Genomic DNA, 21928 nt, shown 5'->3' with positions numbered 1-21928 from the left:
CGACGTATGTCAGTAAGTGCCTGACGTGTTCAAAAGTAAAGGCTGAATATCAGAAGCCGTCGGGGTTACTTCAGCAGCCAGAAATTCCCATGTGGAAGTGGGAACAAATCTCTATGGACTTCATCACCAAACTGCCAAGGACACCTGGGGGTTATGACACGATCTGGGTTATTGTAGATCGGCTAACTAAGTCAGCGCACTTCCTGCCGATCAAGGAAACCGATAAGATGGAAAAGTTAGCCCGATTGTATATTCGAGAAGTAGTTTCAAAACATGGAGTCCCAATGTCCATCATTTCTGATAGAGATAGTCGGTTCACCTCAAGATTTTGGAGATCGTTACAAGGGGCTTTAGGTACTCGTCTTGACATGAGTACGGCATATCATCCCCAAACAGATGGACAAAGCGAGCGAACAATCCAGACATTGGAAGATATGCTGCGCGCGTGCGCAATCGATTTCGGTGGTAGCTGGGATACTCATCTCCCATTGGTTGAATTTTCTTACAACAACAGTTATCACACAAGCATCAAGGCTGCGCCGTTCGAAGCTTTGTATGGGCGCAAGTGTAGATCCCCACTGTGCTGGGCTGAAGTGGGTGACAAGCAAATGACTGGTCCAGAATTGATCCAAGAAACAACAGACAAGATTTTTCAGATAAGGGATAGCCTTAAGACAGCGCGCGATAGACAGAAGAGCTACGCAGACGTGCGAAGGAAACCATTGGAATTTCTAGTAGGGGATAAAGTACTTTTGAAAGTCTCTCCATGGAAAGGAGTCCCCCGTTTCGGCAAGCGAGGAAAGTTGAATCCGCGCTTCATCGGACCATTTGAGATCCTGGAAAGGATCGGTCCGGTTGCTTATAAACTCCGTTTACCCGCCGAACTCAGTGGAGTTCATGATACGTTTCATGTGTCCAACCTCAAAAAGTGTTTATCTGATGAAACGTTGATTTTACCGTTGGAAGAGATTCACATCGACAAACAACTGCACTTCGCAGAAGAGCCTATAGCCGTAACCGATTGGAAAGAACAAAAGTTGCGCAGAAGTCGAATCAAGTTAGTAAAGGTTCAATGGAACTCGAGGCGTGGGCCTGAATTCACTTGGGAAAGAGAAGACCAGATGCGCATGAAATACCCACACCTCTTTCAGAGCATGGCTTCTGCCAGCAACGTCTCCTAAATTTCGGGACGAAATTCGCTTAACAGGGAGAGAATGTGACACCCGGTAAATTCCCAATCCCTTAAACCAAGTAATCAACCTAAATATTAGGTAATTTTGTTATGTGCGCTCTGCGCGAGCGCGCCATGTTAGTCAGCGCGTGCATTTGTTATGTGCGCCCTGCGCGAGCGCGCCATGTTAGTCAGCGCGTGCATTTGTTATGTGCGCCCTGCGCGAGCGCGCCATGTTAGTCAGCGCGTGCATTTGTTATGTGCGCCCTGCGCGAGCACGCCATGTTAAGAACCAGCGTGAGCATATGTTATATGTGCCATGCGCGAATGTTTTGGCTTTATGTTTTCATGTACCTTAACGTTATGTTGTCTAATGGGTTGACCGTCACGCATGATGCTAAGGCGGGTGCACCCTAAATCATTTATGCGCGTGCGGAAGGGAACTAACCTCCCCGCATGGCGGGAACATTGAGAGCTAGTTTGTCTGAAGCTCCAAGATGGAATTGACTTCAACATAACTGATCACTATGTTGAAATACCAAGACCACCTGGAGAATCTACAAATGAAACTCAATGTCCCTGACTGCGAGAAGGTCACGCACCTACCCGCAGCAAAGAAATGTCCTTCACGCAGAAAGCTATGCGCACAAAGTAATACGCGCAGAACACTTAGTCTATTCTCCAGTTGTAAGGAGATTACTCCCGCCCAAAAAGAAACGGTAGCGTGTTTCAGAGATTTTCCACTTTTTACTGTACACTGACAAAGTACCTGAAAAAGCACACTGTAACATGAAAAGTCAACTGTCAGCCACCCTACTCCCACCAACCACAGACCTGCATGTCCTGACCAAATCAAAATCAAAATCTTTTATCCACTACTCCACTTTTAAATAAATAATAATAATTTCCATACTTTATCATCATTACCCCTAGATATGAAAAGATTACAATCCCCTAAAGCAAGGGATTGTGTTCCCTTGAGTTTGCCTATAAATATGTAACCTAAATTATCACCCAAAACACACTTCAAAGAACTGCAAACTTGCACTAATCCTCTCCCAAGCATCCGTTGTTTTCATTTCCGATCCTGTTACTAGGTAAGCCGAGAATATAACCTTGAGATCTACTTTCCAACCCTTATATTCTCCCATTTCTTGATCTTAATATATATACTTCTTGTTATTTAATCGTATTCTAGACCTTCGATTCCGAGGCCAACACCAAGAAAACCCGAATCTCGATTAATCCCTTAACAAGAACCACAGGTGAGTCTCACAGCCCCTATTCTCGCTGTTTTCACTGTTTTTAAACTGTTTTCGGGGCGAGGGACACGTACTTAAATAATGTTTTATCATGATATACTTACAAGCTATGCAAGCGATTATGTGTTTAAATTATATTTCATGATGAGAAATGCGAACGGTTATCTAAGGTTTTCGATGTATGTGCGCTAGAACTCGAGTAAGTGATCACTTTACCATTGGAACTCTAAGGGTAGGGACTGCTGGTTTGATCCACCCACTCGTAGGGGTCGCACCTCTTTGCATGGACGAGTGCCTAGTATGGTCATGGGGCAGTACTATGGGTTTGAGCCCGCTCGTAGGGGTCGCGCCTCTTTGCATGGACGAGCGCCTTGTTTTCCGGCACAACGTCCGCGCGTAACCCGCGGGACGGAATTATTGATTAGCTCGTAGTGGCAGCGCCACTTTGCATGGACGAGCACATTTTCCTGAAACGTTCGCGCGTAACCCGCGGGACGGTATTACTTATTTTAGCTCGTAGTGGCAGCACCACTTTGCATGGACGAGCACATTTTCCTGAAACGTTCGCGCGTAACCCGCGGGACGGTATTACTTATTTTAGCTCGTAGTGGCAGCGCCACTTTGCATAGACGAGCACAGTTCCCAGAAATGTTCGCGCGTAACCCGCGGAACGATTTTATCAGAATATGTTGATAGAACCATGTCTTACCAAGCATGTGTTTTAATGATGCTATCAGAATTATGTTTCAGAATGATTTGTATCAAGATTATGATGCAATACGATTTATCAAGTTACTAAAACTTGTGAACTCGCTCAGTTTATACTGATTCAAATGTTTTTACGTGTCTTTCAGGAGATAATTAGGTAGCGCATGGAGTCACACTTAGAGCACCTCACGCTGAACATCTAAAACTAGCTTTTTGGAAGATTTTTAGTTCTATCCCTTCGATGCGCGTGGTTGTTCCCACCGCGCAAGGGGATATGGCATGGAAATCTTCAACAGTTTTTATACTTGGATGTTTTTATGTAATTTTTAAACAATGTAATGTATTTGTATTAAACATTTCATGCGCAATGAAAATCTTTGAATGTTTGCAATGGCCCGTGCTTAATTATCAATCCCCACTCGCGCGCGCCCGGCTGTTTCCGCCGCTCAGGGCCGGGTGTGACATTTACTTTATTAGAATATGTCGATAACTTATTAGAATTTGGCAAAATAAATTTTAATAATCTCATCTTTTATAGTTGACCGTTAAAAATTTTACCTCAGAAAATAGTTGTCACCGGTCCCAACGTTCACACTAATTGTTTTCATTAGACATCTGTTAAAGAAACACAACGCCGTTAAGTTCTTTTTTATTTTTAACAAATATCCGATAAAAACAATTAATACGAAATTAGAACCGATAATAGCTATTTTATGAGATACAATAATCAACTAGAAAAAAGTGAGTTTTTAAAATCTAATTTGGCTTGTAATTTAACGGATGGAAAAAGCCAGCCACGTGGGTGCCGGTGACGCGGTTACATACTTACATTGATTCTCAGTTAAAGTTAACCGGATTAAAGAAAATAAACCTAACCAGGGTCAAAATTTGACGGCCGTTAAGTTTTAACAACTTCCCCTTTTAGGCTATAAATCAGGCGGTTACATTAACACTGCTTCTCTGACTTCCCGCTTGCTCTCAGCCCACCACAGTGTCTCAACGTCCTCACAACACACACACATTGCGTGAAAAAAACTGTCTTCAAACTGTGATGACAATGGAGACACCTAAGAAGTGGTTCGTTGTTACCTCCTTTCTGTTTCTCATGCTGTTGCTTGCCACGGCTGTCGCCGCCGGCGACTCCTCAAACCCTAGGTATTTAATCTTCTTTACGAATAACTATTTTTTGTTAATTTTTTAGAATGTTACAGCTCGGAATTGCTGATTTCAGCTCAATTTTGTGCATTCGGAACGTATTGTTTCGAATTTTATGAAAAAATGTTGTGAAATTGACATTAACATTAAAGAGCTAGTTTAGCTTCAAATTTGTATTCGAAATGTATAATTTCAAATTTTATGAAAAAATATTTCAAAATTTGACACATATTTGGAGAAAATTGACATTAAAGAGCTAGTTTAGCTTCAAATTTGTGTAGTCGGAATTTATAGTTTCAAATTTGATGATAACTTTTTGCAAAATTGAAGCATATTTGGTGAAAATTGACATTACATAGCAAGTTTAGCTTCGAATTGTGTATTCGGAACGTATATTTCAAATTTCATGGAAAAATGTTACAAAATTGGCGCATATTTGGTAAAAATTATTACTACACAGCTAATTTAGCGTCTAATTTGTGAATTCAGAACGTATAGCTTCAATTTTTATGAAAAAGTGTTGCACAATTGACGTTTCATAGATAGCTTAGCTTCAATTACAGATTATTTCGTTTGTTAGATGTGATAATTAAGACGAATTTGAAGTTACATTTGTATAATATGAATATTATTGTACAGAACTGAGGAAACAGGGGAGCTTCAGAACCAGAGCTCTTACAATGCATCAATGGAAGCAAGGTAAAAACACTCAACACTGAGTCACTGAGTCGAGTTAGTCTCTTAATTTGAATGTACTTTTTAGTCATATCTGAGCCGTTAATCTGCGCTAAATAGAGTAATGAACCCTAGATCTATTCATCAGTATTTTTGAAAACACGAACGAAACAAAATCACAACCGTTGAGATTCTTGTTATAAGATCTGGACGGTTTATTTGGTTGTTCATCTCCGGATTCCTCTTAATCGTTATATCATTGGTTGATACATTGCGTTTCTCTTTATTCGGATTCCAAAATCTGTTTTCAGTTGATTTTGTTTTGTTTTTATTTTTGATTTCTTTTCACTTTTTGGCGGTTATAACTGTATAAAAGTAACACCATTCTGTTTCTCTCTCACACACTAAAACACACACTTGCTAATTGTTTTTTCACTCCAAATATGAAATAAATAAAATAACCAAAACTTAACGGGGTTGGGGATTTGGATTTTAGCGGTTTACTCTTGTTTTTATTTGCGGATTTCATAATATAGTTATGATAAGTTTTTTTGTTAATATGAATTGCAGAGCAAAGGAGGTGGAAGCTTTGAATGAAAATGCAGTGCAAGATCCTGAAGAGATTGTCTCCCTCGTTGAAATGTAAGGATATTTTTATAGATTACTTGTAGAAATTTAGTGATTATTGGGATAAATGAATTTAGTGATTAAAAAATATAAAAAAAATCACAACAAATTAACCGGGATTCACTCGACAGCATTATTAAAAATATTTAAATTGGGGTTTTAGTGACATGGGGATAGCAGCAGACCTAAGCAAATGATTTGAGAATTTGTCTTGCTATTTTCGGCGTCACACGAAAACAATATCTTTTGTTTAACTTTATTATGCATTAGAAAGAAACTAGAAAAAGTAATTATTTGTTAAGCAATTTTTATATAGTGTTTGTGTTAAACAAAAATTTACTTTATGATAATAAAACGCTTACAAATTTCTGGTTTACATTTCAACATTTATATATCGTGGGAGATGTACAAATCTGACTTGTTTTTTTACGAAAATAAAGTAGACATGCGAAAATAATAAAGTAGACACGTGAAAATTATCTATAGAAACTTAGGTATAAATATAAAAAAAAAGTAAAAATATTATAAATTTTTTGATAAAAAAAAAGGTATTACAAATTTCATTGATGCATAGATGAAAACCTTTGGATTGGTTTTACCTTATTTCCTAACTATATTTCTTTAATAGGGTATGTTTCTAAAAACCAACCACTACTTTACCCCTTTGTCAAATTTGCCATAACAGAGGACTCAACCCATGTGACCCTACTCTTTACAAACGAAAATCAGTCTACATGACTTTACACATGGTTTTCTGATTGATTTGACATCTTTACAACCGGAGGTCCGAATAACAAACAATATTATTACCTTGATCCGGTTAAACTTTTGGTGTGTTAGCAACTGATTTTACTTTTATATAGTTCCAATATATTCTTTTCGTATGATATATGCATACATGATACATCCATGTGAAATGTTTTCTTTTAAGTTATCCGAAATCTCAAATAATTTTGGTACAAAATAACTAAATAAGTTTATCTTGGCATGTGACACACCATCCCCCATGTGCTTGTGGACAATGCATATGATTGTTTTCATATAATTAGTGTTATAAAAATAATATTGTCTTAATAAAAATGATGTTTTTTAGGAGCATGAGAAACAGTACTGAGAGGAGGAAACTTGGGTACTTCTCGTGTGGGACAGGTAACCCAATTGACGACTGCTGGCGGTGTGACCCAAACTGGCATCGCAACCGCAAGCGTCTGGCTGACTGTGGTATCGGTTTTGGGCGTAACGCGATAGGAGGTCGTCATGGTCGGTTTTACGTGGTGACTGATTCCCGAGACGATGACCCGGTCAACCCACGACCGGGTACCCTTCGCCATGCTGTCATACAAACACAGCCGCTCTGGATCGTGTTCAAACGAGACATGGTGATCCAATTAAAGCAAGAACTTATTATGAACAGCTTTAAAACTATTGATGCTCGTGGAGTCAATGTGCACATTGCTAATGGGGCGTGTTTAACTCTTCAGTACATTACTAATGTTATTATTCATGGGTTACATATTCATGATTGTAAACCAACCGGTAACGCCTTGGTTAGAAGCTCCCCGTCCCATTACGGGTGGAGATCAATGGCTGATGGTGATGCCATTTCAATATTCAGTTCGAGCCATATTTGGATCGATCATAACTCTCTTTCTAACTGTGCTGATGGGCTCGTTGACGCGGTTATGGGCTCAACCGCCATCACCATTTCAAATAACCATTTCGCTCATCACAACGAGGTCTGTAAGATCTTGATTTCATATTTATTTAGTAAACCACTACATCAATATGAGTTGTAACACTTTAGTTTTGTGAAACAGGTTATGTTGTTGGGCCATAGCGACTCGTATGTTAGAGACAAGATGATGCAAGTAACGATCGCGTATAACCATTTTGGTAAAGGTTTAATTCAGAGAATGCCAAGGTATTATACACTTTATACTCTATTGATACCAATCTAATTAGCTGTTAGCAACTTAGCATTGTCCTAAATATTAAAACATTTAATATATTGCAGATGCAGACATGGGTATTTCCATGTAGTTAACAATGACTACACTCACTGGGAGATGTATGCAATTGGTGGCAGTGCAAATCCCACCATCAATAGCCAAGGAAACCGATATCTTGCCCCGGTTAATCCTTTCGCAAAAGAGGTTACAAAGAGGGTGAATACTGATGCAAGTAAATGGCATGGATGGAACTGGAGATCAGAAGGTGACTTACTTCTTAACGGGGCTTACTTCACCCCATCGGGGGCTGGTGCATCGGCTAGCTATGCCAAAGCCTCGAGTTTAGGGGCCAAATCGTCTAATATGGTTGGTTCGATTACTGCTAATGCGGGTGTTCTTAGCTGTCGTAGGGGCCGCCAATGCTAGCGTATCCTATCTTTATTTTACTTTTATTTTTACTGTCTTAGTGTGTTGATTTCGCTTTCCACATATCCTGTCGGTTTTGGTCCATTTTTCTTGCTGTATTCTGGCAAGTGTGTGTGTGCGGGTGTGTGTGTTTTATTCACACACTCCTTTGTTGTTGTGTCGTGCAACCTCGGCCAAGATCGAAGTGTTGTTCACAGTGTGGTTTGTGTTTTAGATCTAACTAGGTATATTGGTTTTAGGTCACAAAATTGGATTTCTTTTTTAAATTTCCAAGTTGTAATGTCGAAAATACTCGGTTTATGAAATGGAAAATGCAGGTTTTATTTTATGTTATATATATTTTATGTATCACATTTATATATATTCTCTATTTAATTTAAATTGGTTTGCTATGTATTAGTTTGTCGTGTGGCTGAGACAAGAATCATCCTGTTCCAGCTTTTCCTCTATAAACAGAGGTTGGTGTGTTCATGATTTTGGTTTCTTAAATAATCATGTTTTCTTTAGTACCACCAAAAGGTTAGAAAGACTTGTTTATTTGTTTATTATTATTTTCTATCGTCAAAGCTTGTAATGATCTTGTCTCAAAAACATTAAAGAGCATTGGATCCATTTTCACTAGTTTTTTTAAATATAAAGAAATCCACTTTATACAAAGTTTTCTCCCACCAAAAATCTTAAGTGGGTCAACCACAAATTTGAACCCAAACCCATTTAAAGGGGGTCAGTTGACTCGTGTCACTTCTCCACATGGATTTTGAATCAAGAGCGAAATTTTAAGAAAAGAAAAACCTCAAAAGAGACTAATTATGGTACTTGATTTTCCACATAGAATTAAACATTGAGTTTTTGAATATTAAACCAATTATATTGTTAAAATCATCATCATCATCGTACTCAGTATATCCCACCAATAGCAATGCTATGGTAGGGTCTGAGGAGGGTAAGATGTAGACAGCCTTACCTCTATCCCATAGGGATAGAGAGGCTGCTTCCAGTGAGACCCCCGGCTCGATAGTAGTTATATTGTTAAAATGTCACAAAAAATATAAACAAGCATATGGTAGTCTTTCACTTATAGCAAGGGTCTTCAGGGTGAGATATTAGACAAGGGTGTACAAAATGGGATCGAGGACGAGTGGGGCGAGATAGAAGCAGCGATCTTGTGGCTGAGGTGGATATGGCATGTATAGGTTTGTCGGATGTGCATCCCGACATGAGGAGGAAGCAAAGAAGAAAAATGGTTGATATGGAAGCGAGAAGCGTGAGAGCAGAATTATGGTCCCACTATTTCGATACTAGAGGTGCCATGAAGCTTTTCTTCAGGGCTCTAGAGGGTATTGTCCATCCTAAAGCAAACCTTGCTATTTTCTCCTTGCACATTGAGATTCTTGGCTCTAAATATCCCTTATTTTAAATATAAAGTATAATATGCAAGTATCATAAAATGTATATATAACAAAAAAAAAACAAAAAACAAAAGTAATAATAACAAGAAGTAGTGATAAAACTAGTAAGGTAGAATTAAACCGAAACACCAATACAAAACTAATGCTAATGAAGGAAAAACTCTAAACCCTAAACCCAACTATGGTATTAGATAATACTCGTGTGATTGCCCAAACACCAAAACCATTATCATCAATTTACCAGCTTCGAAACCGAATATATTATTATGGTATGTAGTTAAAAGTATGCATAAAATATAGAATTTAATAATTTGAACTTTTTGAAGTTGTTAGGATTTGAAAGTATTGGAATAATGAGACTTAAAGTTTAATATGTAAAGAAAATTACAAGAGATAATTTTAACCACCAAACGACCTAAAATCAATTTATGATCCCAAATACACTCACGAATCCAACCGGCTCAAGTAATCAGATACCCGACATGTATTACATATAAACTAAAGAAGCGCATTCGTAATTGACGAGTATTCCTCCATTCTAAAGTCACTCTTGGCAACAAACCAAACATCATATGCTCACATGCGTTTGCAATGAGTTGATAGATGCACGAAATAGGGTGTGGCCCTCCATGTGAGGTCTCCCTTGAATATACATGATTTAGGCCTTTTGACTCTAGGGTGCCTAAAATTCTTGAATTGACATATAAACAGTCCAACTGCCCCGTGCACACTTTGATCTTACCATTGTGCAACACACCCTTGCACAAGGTACTACTCAAACTCACCCAGATGTCAATCCCAGCCACTCAAATATTAGACATCTTCTGTACAACACTTCGCACGCTTCTATAGATGATATCACAAGACAGTTAAAACTTACACAACTCGCAAATGATAAGGTGCCATAAAAAACGACAACGCATAGGCAAAACCGACACTCAATTGAGTCCTACAAGCAAACTGACTAAAAAAGAGCTAAACTCCCGACACGAGTCTGTAAATACTCATCTTAGAAGAATATAAATGGCTTTCAACAGTTTAACTAGAGAATAATTGATTTCTTAAAAATCTTTTTCCACTATGTTTTCGCTTCGCTAGGGGTGTAAACGAGCTAGCCACACCACTTGATGTGGTGGCAAAGGTGGTTTAGTTTTAAAACAGTAGTCGGGGGTTCTATCCCTACTTGATGTGGTTTGTAAATAATATATTTGGCTGTTCAAAAAAAAAAGTAAACAAGTTAGGCGCTTGTGAGTTACTTGAAAATGACTCGTTATAGCTTGAATCGAGCCAGGTGTAAACAAGCTCGAGCCTAAACCAGAGTAGGAGTTCAGTTTATGAACTAGCTTGAGTCAAGCTTCCTTGATTGGGCTTGCAAGCCTATTATTTCTATTATATTTTATTATAATAAAATATACTATAATTTATAATTTATATTTCTATTATATAATTTCTATTAATACATGATAATTGTTAATATATAATTTCTATTAATACATAAATAAAAAATAGAGTTAATTACACAGAAGCTTCCTGAGGCATACCAATATTGCATGTTTACTCTCCAATTTATGTGTGATCACTGAACACTTGCTTGACTCTTTGTAACATGTCTAACTTAAGGTATCCTTTGACTATGTCAGATTAAAGATATCATACATAAACAATTGGCAACAACAAAAGTGCATCAAAAGTCATCTAAAGTATAGTCAAAATGCATTAAACCTAATTGCAATTTGTATTGAATAGGCATGATTAACATTGTAATAATATGGTTACTTTTTTATTATACATTAAACTGACATCAACTATTTATGAAATTCAAGAAAAGAAAGGCAAACTTTGTAATGTATATTGAGATAAAGATACCCACAAAATACCATCTAGCGTTACCTTGTTATAAGTACAATATCAATCTAAAATAGCATGCACCCATACAAATAGTTTGACCTATGTATCAAATACATACCCGGCCTCTGCAAAGTGGGATTTCACCAATGCAAGAGCTCTCGATCGATGAGAAATCTTGTTCTTTTCTTCCTTAGGCATTTCAGCATAACTGTAACAACAAATATATAAATTAACTCAATATCTTTGTGTCACATGATCAAGAATTAATTTAATTAACACAGAAATGGGATCACGTTTGTTCATAGCCATCCGGTTGGAAGACCGGGTCCCATCCAAAGTCGTTTGGTCCTCTTGCAGGAACAATCTTCCCCTAAAAGATAACATTTTGTGTTAAATTATTTCAAATCCTAATCAGTTTGACAACACCAACACAAAAGAAAATTGAAAACTGTCCGATATAAAATAAAGCATACCGGGGTCTTTCCCACAAATGTTATGGGTTCAGAATTTGGTCCTACAGCTAGAGAAAATATGCACATAGCATATGCAGATTTATCCTCATAAGCCATCAACATATTGTTTAGACCTACAAAAGTTATTCAAGTTATAAACAAGCATGATATTAGTTCAGGAACAAGATTAAACTTGGAATATAAACTATTTCACGTACCTTCGTGACCAAGCTTTTGAAGAAACCATTTGCTATGAGTCGGCAGAAACACCGGCAACAAAGTATAAGCATTAATGTTAGAATGGTACGAATTTTATGAAAATGTACAGATTTTTGCTCATATACTTGCAAAATCACTCATCATACAAAACTCCTAAAATATAGCTTCCATTATTATTTTAATGTATTCATGACTTTCGTATTTATCATTTAATGTGTAGTGTTTTTAAAATTCTGATTAGTACAACTCTACCCCCCTTTAAAGGAAACTCTGCCCTCATAAATTGCAACCACTGAACACTGAAGAAACTACCAATATAACAATTACACATAACAAATAAAAGCATAGCCCCAAACTCAAACATATCAAAGTCAAGGAAACAGAAAAACATCTCTCTAAGTTTTGTTGATTACAGGTTCTCATGATTGTTTCAGAAATATTTGGGCTTACAATTGACAAAAAACGGCCTTAAAAAAACCAAACTGAATAATTAACTCAAGGTTTAGTTTTTTATTTTGGAATCACCGATTCCTTCAGTTTATTTTGGTTTGCCATGCAATATACGACCAATTTCTCAATCAAATGAAGCTACTTTTTCCCTCAGCCGATTTGATTAATCCTCTAAATTTGCAAATCACCATTATATAGTACTTGTACACATATAAACACAAGATTTATAACTAATACGCTACTTAGTTTCGTAATTGAATGAATCATGAAAATGCAGATGTTATTGGTGAACTATTAAGAACAAACTTCATATATGGCAGATCACAGTTAGCTAGTACCTAGTAGTATCCAGGTACACTACTTGTATTTCATCATTTGTGAGCCATATCAACGGTTTACGGTGTTTAATCTTTATAAGGTCAAGGGTAGCTAACTCATAACTTTTCCATCCTTGATTTGTTGGGCCATTGGTTGATAAACCAAAATGATGACAAAGCCTAGATTCTTTTTAATAACCAGATTGTTTTAGACCTTTAGTCCAGGTTAAATTTTTAGCCCAAATTTTCAGTTATTAACTGAAAACCGAATCAGTCCTAGTCCCAAAACAGATAACGAAACTGTAGCGTAACTGGAACCAATTGATATAAGTCTATAAGAAATTCTATATAAACATGACGCATAGTTGGCATTTGGGGTCCATACCCTCCACCTTGATAGATATAAGTGCATAAGATCAATATATAAAAGATTTTGATGAATTATGAACAGTTAAATTGTGATATGAATTTTATTTTATTTTTGTTGCACAGCATATAAATGATATTTAAAATTACATAACTAAAAAGATTTAGTCATATTTCAAATGGACCCAGAATATTATGAGGTATACATTATTTAAATTATAGATCAACTATAAGTCGATTACAATTAATTAATTTTCATATACGCCTCTTACAATATTTAATAATAATAAAACAACTAGATTTTACATCATGTGTATATACAATTTGGAAAGTTCAAGATTTTCAACATGGACAAGTGCAGATTTGCCATTGTTGCGGTTGGTGCGCGTCTACAAACAAGCTTGGGGTTAGTCATACTTTGTTTTAACACATGCACTGCAACCATGCATTCGCTTTATTGGGACTATATATCAAGGATTGGTGACCTTTTTATGCTTATTGTAAGAAGCTATTTTTAAGGGATTATCTTCTCCAGAAAAGAGAAGGCATTTATTACACAGCCATGGTAAATTGGTTTGTTTTTACCACCCTATTTTAAGCGTTGGTTCATGTTAACTTCATGATAACTGTATATACCTAAGTTTTGATATGCAACAGTTAAGCTTTGTTTCAAGAATCACTTGGATTGAGAGCATCCTACAATTCAAGGCAATTCTAAATAAACCAGTTGTTAATTGCACAACGCTCTCAATCCATGTGGTCCTCAAAACAAAGTATAGGAACTGCATATTAAAACTTAGGTATATTGATCCGCTGGTTAAAGTATGAGGATTAAAACAAACCAAATTACCATGGTTGTATAACAAAAACCTTTAGAAAAATTGCATCAGACAAAACAAAGTAAGACTTAAATAAGCTATGCGCCAACCGCAACAATGGCGGATCGGTACTTGCCCATGTTTAAGTGATTTACAAACAAGATTTGAATGAATTATGAACAGTTTAACTTGCGATTGATGCTTTTATGTAAAAAAAAAAAACAACTTAACAGGAAGCCAAAAAACATCACCTTAATAAGAAGCAAAAGAAACAAAGAAATGCAGCCAATGGAAACTTACATGTAAGGCCCTGCAAACAAAACAATGAGGATATGAAAACAAAAACAGTAGAACTAACAAATATATATTATTAGTTAATAATCTATCAATGCTCCAATTGAGTGATCTAAAGCAAAAGAATTTGATTGTAAGTTTGTAACTAACCAGGAAGTCCTTTGAGAGCATTGAAACAGAGACACGTGTCCTCAACCAACACAGGGCCCTTCACCTACACACACAAACACATTCAATATAAAAACCCTAAAACTAGTTATCAATGTCTATTTTTTTTTTAAAAAAACACAAAATTCTTTTTTTTTCTTAAATCAAAACGATTACAATAAAGCGGCAGGCAAACAGGCAATCTATAACCAGAAAAAATGTAATCGATATAGCTCACAAAAACGTAAAACACACGATGAATTTGAATTAACTAACTCTCAATCTATAACCAGAAAAATATAACTCTAAAACTGATTACAAACTCATCCAACCATAACCACAACTTTGATTAGGTTATTACCATGACTCGATATAATTAGAGATGAACTCAGACTCCTAATTAAACAATAAATAAAACCCGCATATTTATCTACTACTCGAATACAACTCATTTAATTTATCCCTAATTGATTTAATTAATAACCCAATTCCATAACTCGAAACCGACCCACTTGACCCAACCCGACACCATCTTGTATTCAAGAAGAAATTACATCCAATAGATTGTACCTAGGGGAGAAACAAGCTGAGCCGCTCACAAGCTACTCAAGATTGAATCAACAAAATACTCGCAACGAGCCAAGCTTCAAATAAAGCCCGTTCAGTTATCGAGCCCAGGCTAGATCCTTGTATGAGAAGCTCATCGAGCCGGACAAGCCTTGTAAATTTTAAAAGATTTACCTCAACTTCTATGTATTAATTTCACACCCCGCGGGTTTATGTGTAGGTTTAGGGTATTATACGAGCTCCGGCCATTTAAGGTTTTTCTCAATAAATATAATAATAAATAAAAAAACATACAACATTCACAAATTAATTAATCTACCTATTCTAATAAAGTAAAATAATTGTGGACACTTGTCATCTTTTGGTTAATTCTCACAATTTTTTCCCTCCAAAACTATATATGTAATAATAGATCAATAATTATTCACTTTCTTTTTATACTCCATTTATATTATATCTATATATTTTTATAACTATAAATATTAACATATTATTTTACTATATATTTCAAAATACTTAGTGAATTTCAAAAATCAACAACAAATTATGTTTCTCAAAGATTGAAAAGAATATAATTTCAAATGCTATCATTCACATATTGTAATATGTAAATTGTAGAATATTGCAAATAAAAACAAAACTCAAATATGCTTTCATTTTACAAAGTAATTTTTTAATCATTAAATTATAAATATATGCTTAAAAGTTGATCAATTTCTTTAAAATCAATCCATTAATCTATTATTATTATTATAAATTGTCATATAAATTATAAATTATAAATATATGCTTTAAATATATCCATTTATTTTTTCGGTTAATTTAGTAAACTATATATATGTTAAAATGTAAGGATATTATATACGAATCACTTTCAGACATAACAAAGTTTATCATACTTAATTTCTTAGTCTTTTTTTATCAACGATTGTTTTGGGTTTTTTTGTGGAACTTTAATTTGAATTTATGGGTCAAAAGTAGGTAAATAGATTGTTTGTATAAGTTAACTACATTTAAGTCAAAATTTGTTATGGGTCAAAAATGGAAAACTTGAGGATTTTTAAAAGTTTGAGAATGCAAATAGATTTATCGTCAAATTTGTTATTGGTTCAAAGTGTTGACTTGAAAATGTCAAAGGATCATCATCATCATCATCATCGTACTCAGTATATCCCACCAATAGCAATGCTATGGTAGGGTCTGAGGAGGGTAAGATGTAGACAGCCTTACCTCTATCCCATAGGGATAGAGAGGCTGCTTCCGGTGAGACCCCCGGCTCGATAGTAGTTTTGCATCAAGCCTTGGACATAAGGCACATAGCACTCAATCATCGGGACACCGGCTGATCGGTGCATGTGCCCTTGTCTTTCGGCTATCAACGCCACCACATGATGCCTGATTAACCTTCCGCCACTTTTAACGTTATTTTCACGAGATTAGTAAAATAACGTCAACATTAGTGCAATTTTACTTTTGCCCACCCGAGGGTTCACACATATATACATTATATGCGCGCACCGCAAGCAGGGCGAAGAAAATGTCAAAGGATGAAAGTTAGAATTTCAAACATGATTCGGGTTTCAAATTTATTTTTAAGGGCATTTTTTGAAATAATCAAAAGGTTCGAGATTTAGCAAATTGACTATTTTTCTCTCGAATATTAAAATTTAAGAAAAGATGACGAACACTTTCGACATGCCACCCCCATGCCTATCAATGTTTCTAACTTTTATCAAATTTGAAATATTTATGTCAACATTAACTTTTCCTTCAATGGTGATCAGAACATTATATGGGAAGCATGTCATGCAAAGTTATGCTCAAATGAAACAAAACATTCACAAAATTGAATGGGTTAAGATGTTATTTTTATGTTGTCATTATGATAAAGTCGAGAAGCCCTCTGAAACTTATCAAAATCTTTTTCATGGTGTAGATCAGAAAAACATAGTTCTTGAAGAACATCCGTCGTTACAATTTAATGTTCTCATTTCCTTTGATGGGTGGTAAAGTGATAAATATATCAATAAAGGTAACGCTCCTGTTGTATTTAGACTGAGTGGTTAGAACTACTATTGTATGAGAAGTCTTATTTACAAAATTAGTTCATAACCAAAATTCTTTCAATTATACATATACGGCACTGGGAATGAAATTTTCAATAGAAAGAAGCATTCTTGGGTACGTTTTTGCACGGGCAATTTTTTATTAAGTTTATTTAAAAAATCGTTTTGTGATATAAAATCAATTTATGTACACACAGTATAGATACAAACATAGATGTAATACATTTTTTCCTTTATGCTATGTAATTATTTGCTTTACTTGTAATTTTATAATTTGAATTATTCCGTGTGTGACACGGGCTCTAAAACTAGTTAGTTAATAAATCAAAAACAAGCCGATCCAGGGCCCAGTTCAAAAAAATTACTCACTTGCCAAGCTCGAGCTCTTATAAGTTAAAGCAAGCCGAGCTCGGGTTGTATACCCTCCTTTCCTAAACTATTCCCAACCATTCTACCTGATTAGCGGCCAATCGAGCTTTCTCTTTGGCAATATCTTCCGGATCGCCTTGTAACTCCGGCACTGTGAATTAAACAACCATGACGTCACAAAAACAGATTATTAGGGTTTGTAATTAAGTAATGTTATACGTACAGTCGAGTTTAAGTGACTGAAATGGAATTGATTGCCCTAATATAACTTTCACTTCTTCAAGCTTCTTCGCGTTTCGGTCACGAACGTCACCGGAGGTAGCTTCACCAGTCCGTTTGCCGCCACCACGCGCGCCGCCGCCATTTTCTGGTTGTTGGTTTTACGATTATTATCACTGGCCCAAAAAGCTCTAAAAGCTTTTTATGGATTGCGAATTATGGGCCTGGGATTATTGTTTGGGCTAAAGCCTTTAGTGTGTTGGGTCAAGTTATGGGCCTGAAATTGTTATTACCTCATTAGTTATACATTTCAAGGTTTTAATTTTTAAATAAGTCATTAACAAGATTAATCCAACGTAGTAATGAAAATAATATTTAAGATTAACAAATGAAAGTTTATACTGAAAAGGACCGGTAACGAATCAAAGATGAAGACGCGGGTTAATGATTCTTTCAGCGTTTAGATTTTTATGTTATTATTGAGATTTAACTTATTTTCAGTTTTTTTCATGTGGAATTACATGAGTAAAGTTTTTGATGATCGGAAACGTGCTTCTTGTGGGTGGACTTCAAATAACCGCCATAATGTGTGGAGTTCAAATGTTGAAATCGCTTTTATTTGTAGGGTGAGTGTTGAAATAGTGGTCGGTTTTATCTTTGACTTGTAGATTATTTTACGTGTTTCATTTCTTCTTCTACCATAAAGTCGGCTTCTCATTTCCTATTGAATTTCCTTCTACAATTATGATCTTTCATCACCTGAAGCCCATTTTTAAGCCCCATTGCAAGATTTCTTTGTTATTAAATTTGGCGTATAAAATAAGCATGCTTCTTCGTTTCACCATAGTCCATAGGTTATTGTTTGTGATTGATTGTCAAACATAAATAGATATAACGAATGAGTGGGTTCGAGGTAAAATGACCAGCCATGGAAAACCTTCAATTGAGAAGTGAACAAAATTGTGTGCAGGACGGGAAGTTAATGTTTCTATTTGTCTTTGTGCTTTCGATAATAATTATATTTTTGTTATTTCATTAAAATTCACCAAAAAACTTGATAGACATCCGCTCTAGAGATCATCAGTGGGTGTTACATGCACTTGAGAACTACCAATATAATTTTTTTTAAAGTTTGTGGTTAAATTTGCAATATAGTTAACCTGAGGAGTCATCCATGTAATTAACTTGTGTTACTGTTATTATTTGAGCTTGGGTCAATACCCAAGTCTAAATTATCTAGTAAAATATATGAAGAAATGAAGAATTAGTAAGAAAATTAGTTTTCTTCATATTGAAACTTATGAGCAAGTACGTAATAAAGTATTATCTTAGCTAAGAGCTGTGGGGTGGTCCGTTTTACCCGGCCATCACGCGTGATTGGCCTCACGAACACCGCCGCCGGTCCCCCCATCACGCGTGATGGGGGTCCGGCCGTGATGACCATCACGTGGTGAATACCAAGAAATCCGACCGTTGCGGTTGGGGAATTAAAAAAAAAAATTTTAACAATATAAATTAACAACTATTTCAATCCAATTCAAAATCAAATCCAACTCAAAACAATCTCAATCTTCTTCTACAAAAACCTATTTCTTCACCACTTCAATTCAAAACAAAAAAATATGGATTTTCCGAGCAACTCGTTTCCGCTAGACACCGATAGCTCTTCGTCTTCAGACGATGACATTGTTGAATGGTTCCCGTTGTTATATAACGACTTGAAGGCCCAAGCCGTCCAAAGAAAAAAATGGTGGATCATGATCGTATACATGCCCACGAAGTGCTAATGAACGACTATTTTGTGGAGGAGCCAAAATACAATGACGAAACGTTCAGGGATCGGTTTCGTTGCCGAATTCTTTATTTTTAAAGATTGTAGCGGACGTCGAAGCAAGCGAAGAATGGTTTCAAGAATCTTACGACGCGAGGGGCAAACGAAGTTTTACGGCGCTTCAAAAATGCACATCCGCTATTCGTCAATTAGCGACAGGTAACCCACCCGATCAATTCGATTAATACTTACAAATGTCTCAGAGAACTTCACGTGAATGTCTGCAATTCTTTTGTAACGCGATTATTAAATTGTATGGCAAAGAGTTTCTACGAAAACCAACAAGACACGACATTGCACGTTTTTAAGCCGCGCATGAGGCTAGATGGCATTTTCCAGGGATGCTCGGTAGCATCGACTGTACACATATCGAATGGAGGAATTGTCCACGGGAGTTTCGAGGGGCGTATGTTAGGGGTGATATCAAACGATCCGACTATCGTTCTTGAAGCGGTTGCGTCAAATGATTTATGGATTTGGCATTCTTATTTTGGTGTTCCTGGCTCAAACAACGACATCAGTGTTTTATACACATCACCGTTGTTTCAAAGCGTGACAGATGGTACCGCACCCTTCTGTTCGTATTTTGTCAACGGGAGATATTACAGACGTGGCTACTTTCTTGTCGATGGTATCTACCCGGCATGGTCTATTTTTGTGAAAACCTTTTCGTTTCCTGTCGAGATCAAGGAAAAGGCGTTCAAGAAGTTGCAAGAATCAGCAAGAAAAGATGTCGAGAGAGCTTTCGGTGTCTTAAATGATAGATGGTGCATACTTAGTCGACCGGTTTGTGCAATGAAAAAACCCATGATCTCTAGCATATTATATGCATTCATCATATTGCACAATATGCTAATAAAAGAAGACGGACGTGCAATTTCTCCAGATTGGGTGCTGGATCCTCCTACTCAAGTTCCTGTTCCTGAGAACATGCAATTAGACTTGCGGAACGAAGATATTCACCATCGGTTGAGATATGATCTAGTTGAACTTGTAGATTCTTTAGGTTTGGAATTTCCAAATTCGGACGAGAAGTAGATTGTTTAATGTAACTTTTATTTTTTTTAATTTACTATTGTTTTTAATTTTTAAGTTGTAAAAAAATATTAAAAAAAAAAATTTCCATCACACCACACCACCACCCCCACCAAAATTCCATCACTAGTGATGAAAAGTGATGGGGTGAGGTAGCACACTTGTATTGGTGGGAGCAAGTGATGGTTTTTAAACCACCCCCACCCCCACCCCCTAAGCCCATATATTGTATTTGGTCTAGGTCGTTTAATCATATTGGACCTAAATCCAAATTAATTGTTTTTTATTTTTTTAAACAGACTGAATCTACACCGTGCCCGAGTCCAAATTATTTAATAAAGCGTATGAAGAACCTAGTCTGACTTTTCCTATTGATTGATGTCTTATAATTACATAAGATCATGTGTAAATTTGATGCCCTTAAGGGCATTTTCCATCGTATCGTCGTAACATTTTTAGTAAAAAATCATGTATAATGGATAATGCATCTTCATTATTAGTCACTACTACTACAAGACACATAAACTTTATTATAGAAATGTCTATCATTATAACATCCCATAATGCTCGGGGATGATGTATAGGGTCAAAAATTATTTAAATATAATATTTTTTTTAAAAATTGTCTAATAATTCTTTTACGTAAACTTTATTTCAGCTGAACCCAAATTATTAAAGGCACTACTGCACTAGCACTACACATTTTGATGGTTATATTTTTTTTTATATGGTTGATTGACATTTTTGAAATGTTTAATGTATTTTAGTGGTGATTTAAAGTTTTAGACAATATCCTTAATTAAATATAATAAAAGTTAAAAAAAGGTTCGATAGTGGGTTGAGGGGTTTTGGGTTTCCGAGAAGACGACCCTTAAAATTCGGGCTATGCCTTGTCGTCGTGATCCGCCGTTGCCTTTTTCCTTTTTTTCCAAATTTAGCCCCACTGGTTTATATATTTATAGAATACCTCCTTTCTTTATCAATATTTTTATTTTCTCTAATTATCATTTATTAAAACACCCAACTCTATGCCTGTAAACGAACCGAACGTTCGGTGAACTATCGTGAACTGTTCGGCGGGAAGTTCATTTATGTTCATTTATTTAATAAACGAACGAACATGAACAAAAAATTTGTGTTCATTTAATTAAACGAACGAACACGAACGCATGTTCCGTTCGTTCATTTATGTTCATGAACTTTCGTTTATGTTCGTTTATGTCTGTTTATTTATGTTCGTTTATATATTAATAGAAAATAATAAATATTATCTGGATAGGTCATCTGCTTAAAGGATTTATATTTGTGTTCATTTAAGTTCGTTTATATTTGTGTTCATTTACATTTATTCATACATGTTCGTTTATTTTTTGTCAGTTATGTTCACTTAGATTTTAAACAAACGAACACAAATGTCCATTTTTAAATAAACGAACATCAACATAAATATTTATTCGGTTAAGTGTCCGTGTTCTTTTAAAGTTAAATGAACGAACACAAATATGCCCTAGTTTGAGTTCATTCGATTCTTTTACAGGCTTTCATTAT

General features: G+C 35.8%; 1 protein-coding gene and 1 pseudogene across 1 annotated transcript; one reads left to right on the top strand and one right to left on the bottom strand.

Moving 5' to 3' along the window:
- Positions 1–4959: 4959 nt before the first annotated feature.
- On the top strand, positions 4960–8242 carry LOC143596137 (putative pectate lyase 1). Its single transcript, XM_077074985.1, has 5 exons — positions 4960–4995; positions 5542–5613; positions 6692–7334; positions 7416–7519; positions 7613–8242. Exons 1-5 carry the CDS (start codon positions 4985–4987, stop codon positions 7971–7973), a joined length of 1191 nt encoding a protein of 396 aa, XP_076931100.1. The 5' UTR covers positions 4960–4984; the 3' UTR covers positions 7974–8242.
- A 2888-nt stretch (positions 8243–11130) lies between these two features.
- On the bottom strand, positions 11131–17670 carry LOC143596136 (inosine triphosphate pyrophosphatase-like; annotated as a pseudogene).
- Between the last annotated feature and the right edge of the window lie 4258 nt (positions 17671–21928).

The sequence above is a fragment of the Bidens hawaiensis genome, unplaced genomic scaffold (genome assembly GCF_021521415.1).
Source record: "Bidens hawaiensis isolate Kalapana, Puna unplaced genomic scaffold, B.hawaiensis_p1.1 tig00046096_1, whole genome shotgun sequence".
Lineage (NCBI taxonomy): Eukaryota > Viridiplantae > Streptophyta > Magnoliopsida > Asterales > Asteraceae > Bidens > Bidens hawaiensis.
Note: the sequence above shows the minus strand (reverse complement) of the source record. Positions and strands in the feature narration are given on the sequence as shown.

Coding starts and splice junctions, on each gene's coding strand:
- LOC143596137 (XM_077074985.1), top strand. Junction 5,614..6,691: donor ATTGTCTCCCTCGTTGAAAT/GTAAGGATATTT, acceptor GATGTTTTTTAG/GAGCATGAGAAACAGTACTG. Junction 7,335..7,415: donor ATTTCGCTCATCACAACGAG/GTCTGTAAGATC, acceptor TTTGTGAAACAG/GTTATGTTGTTGGGCCATAG.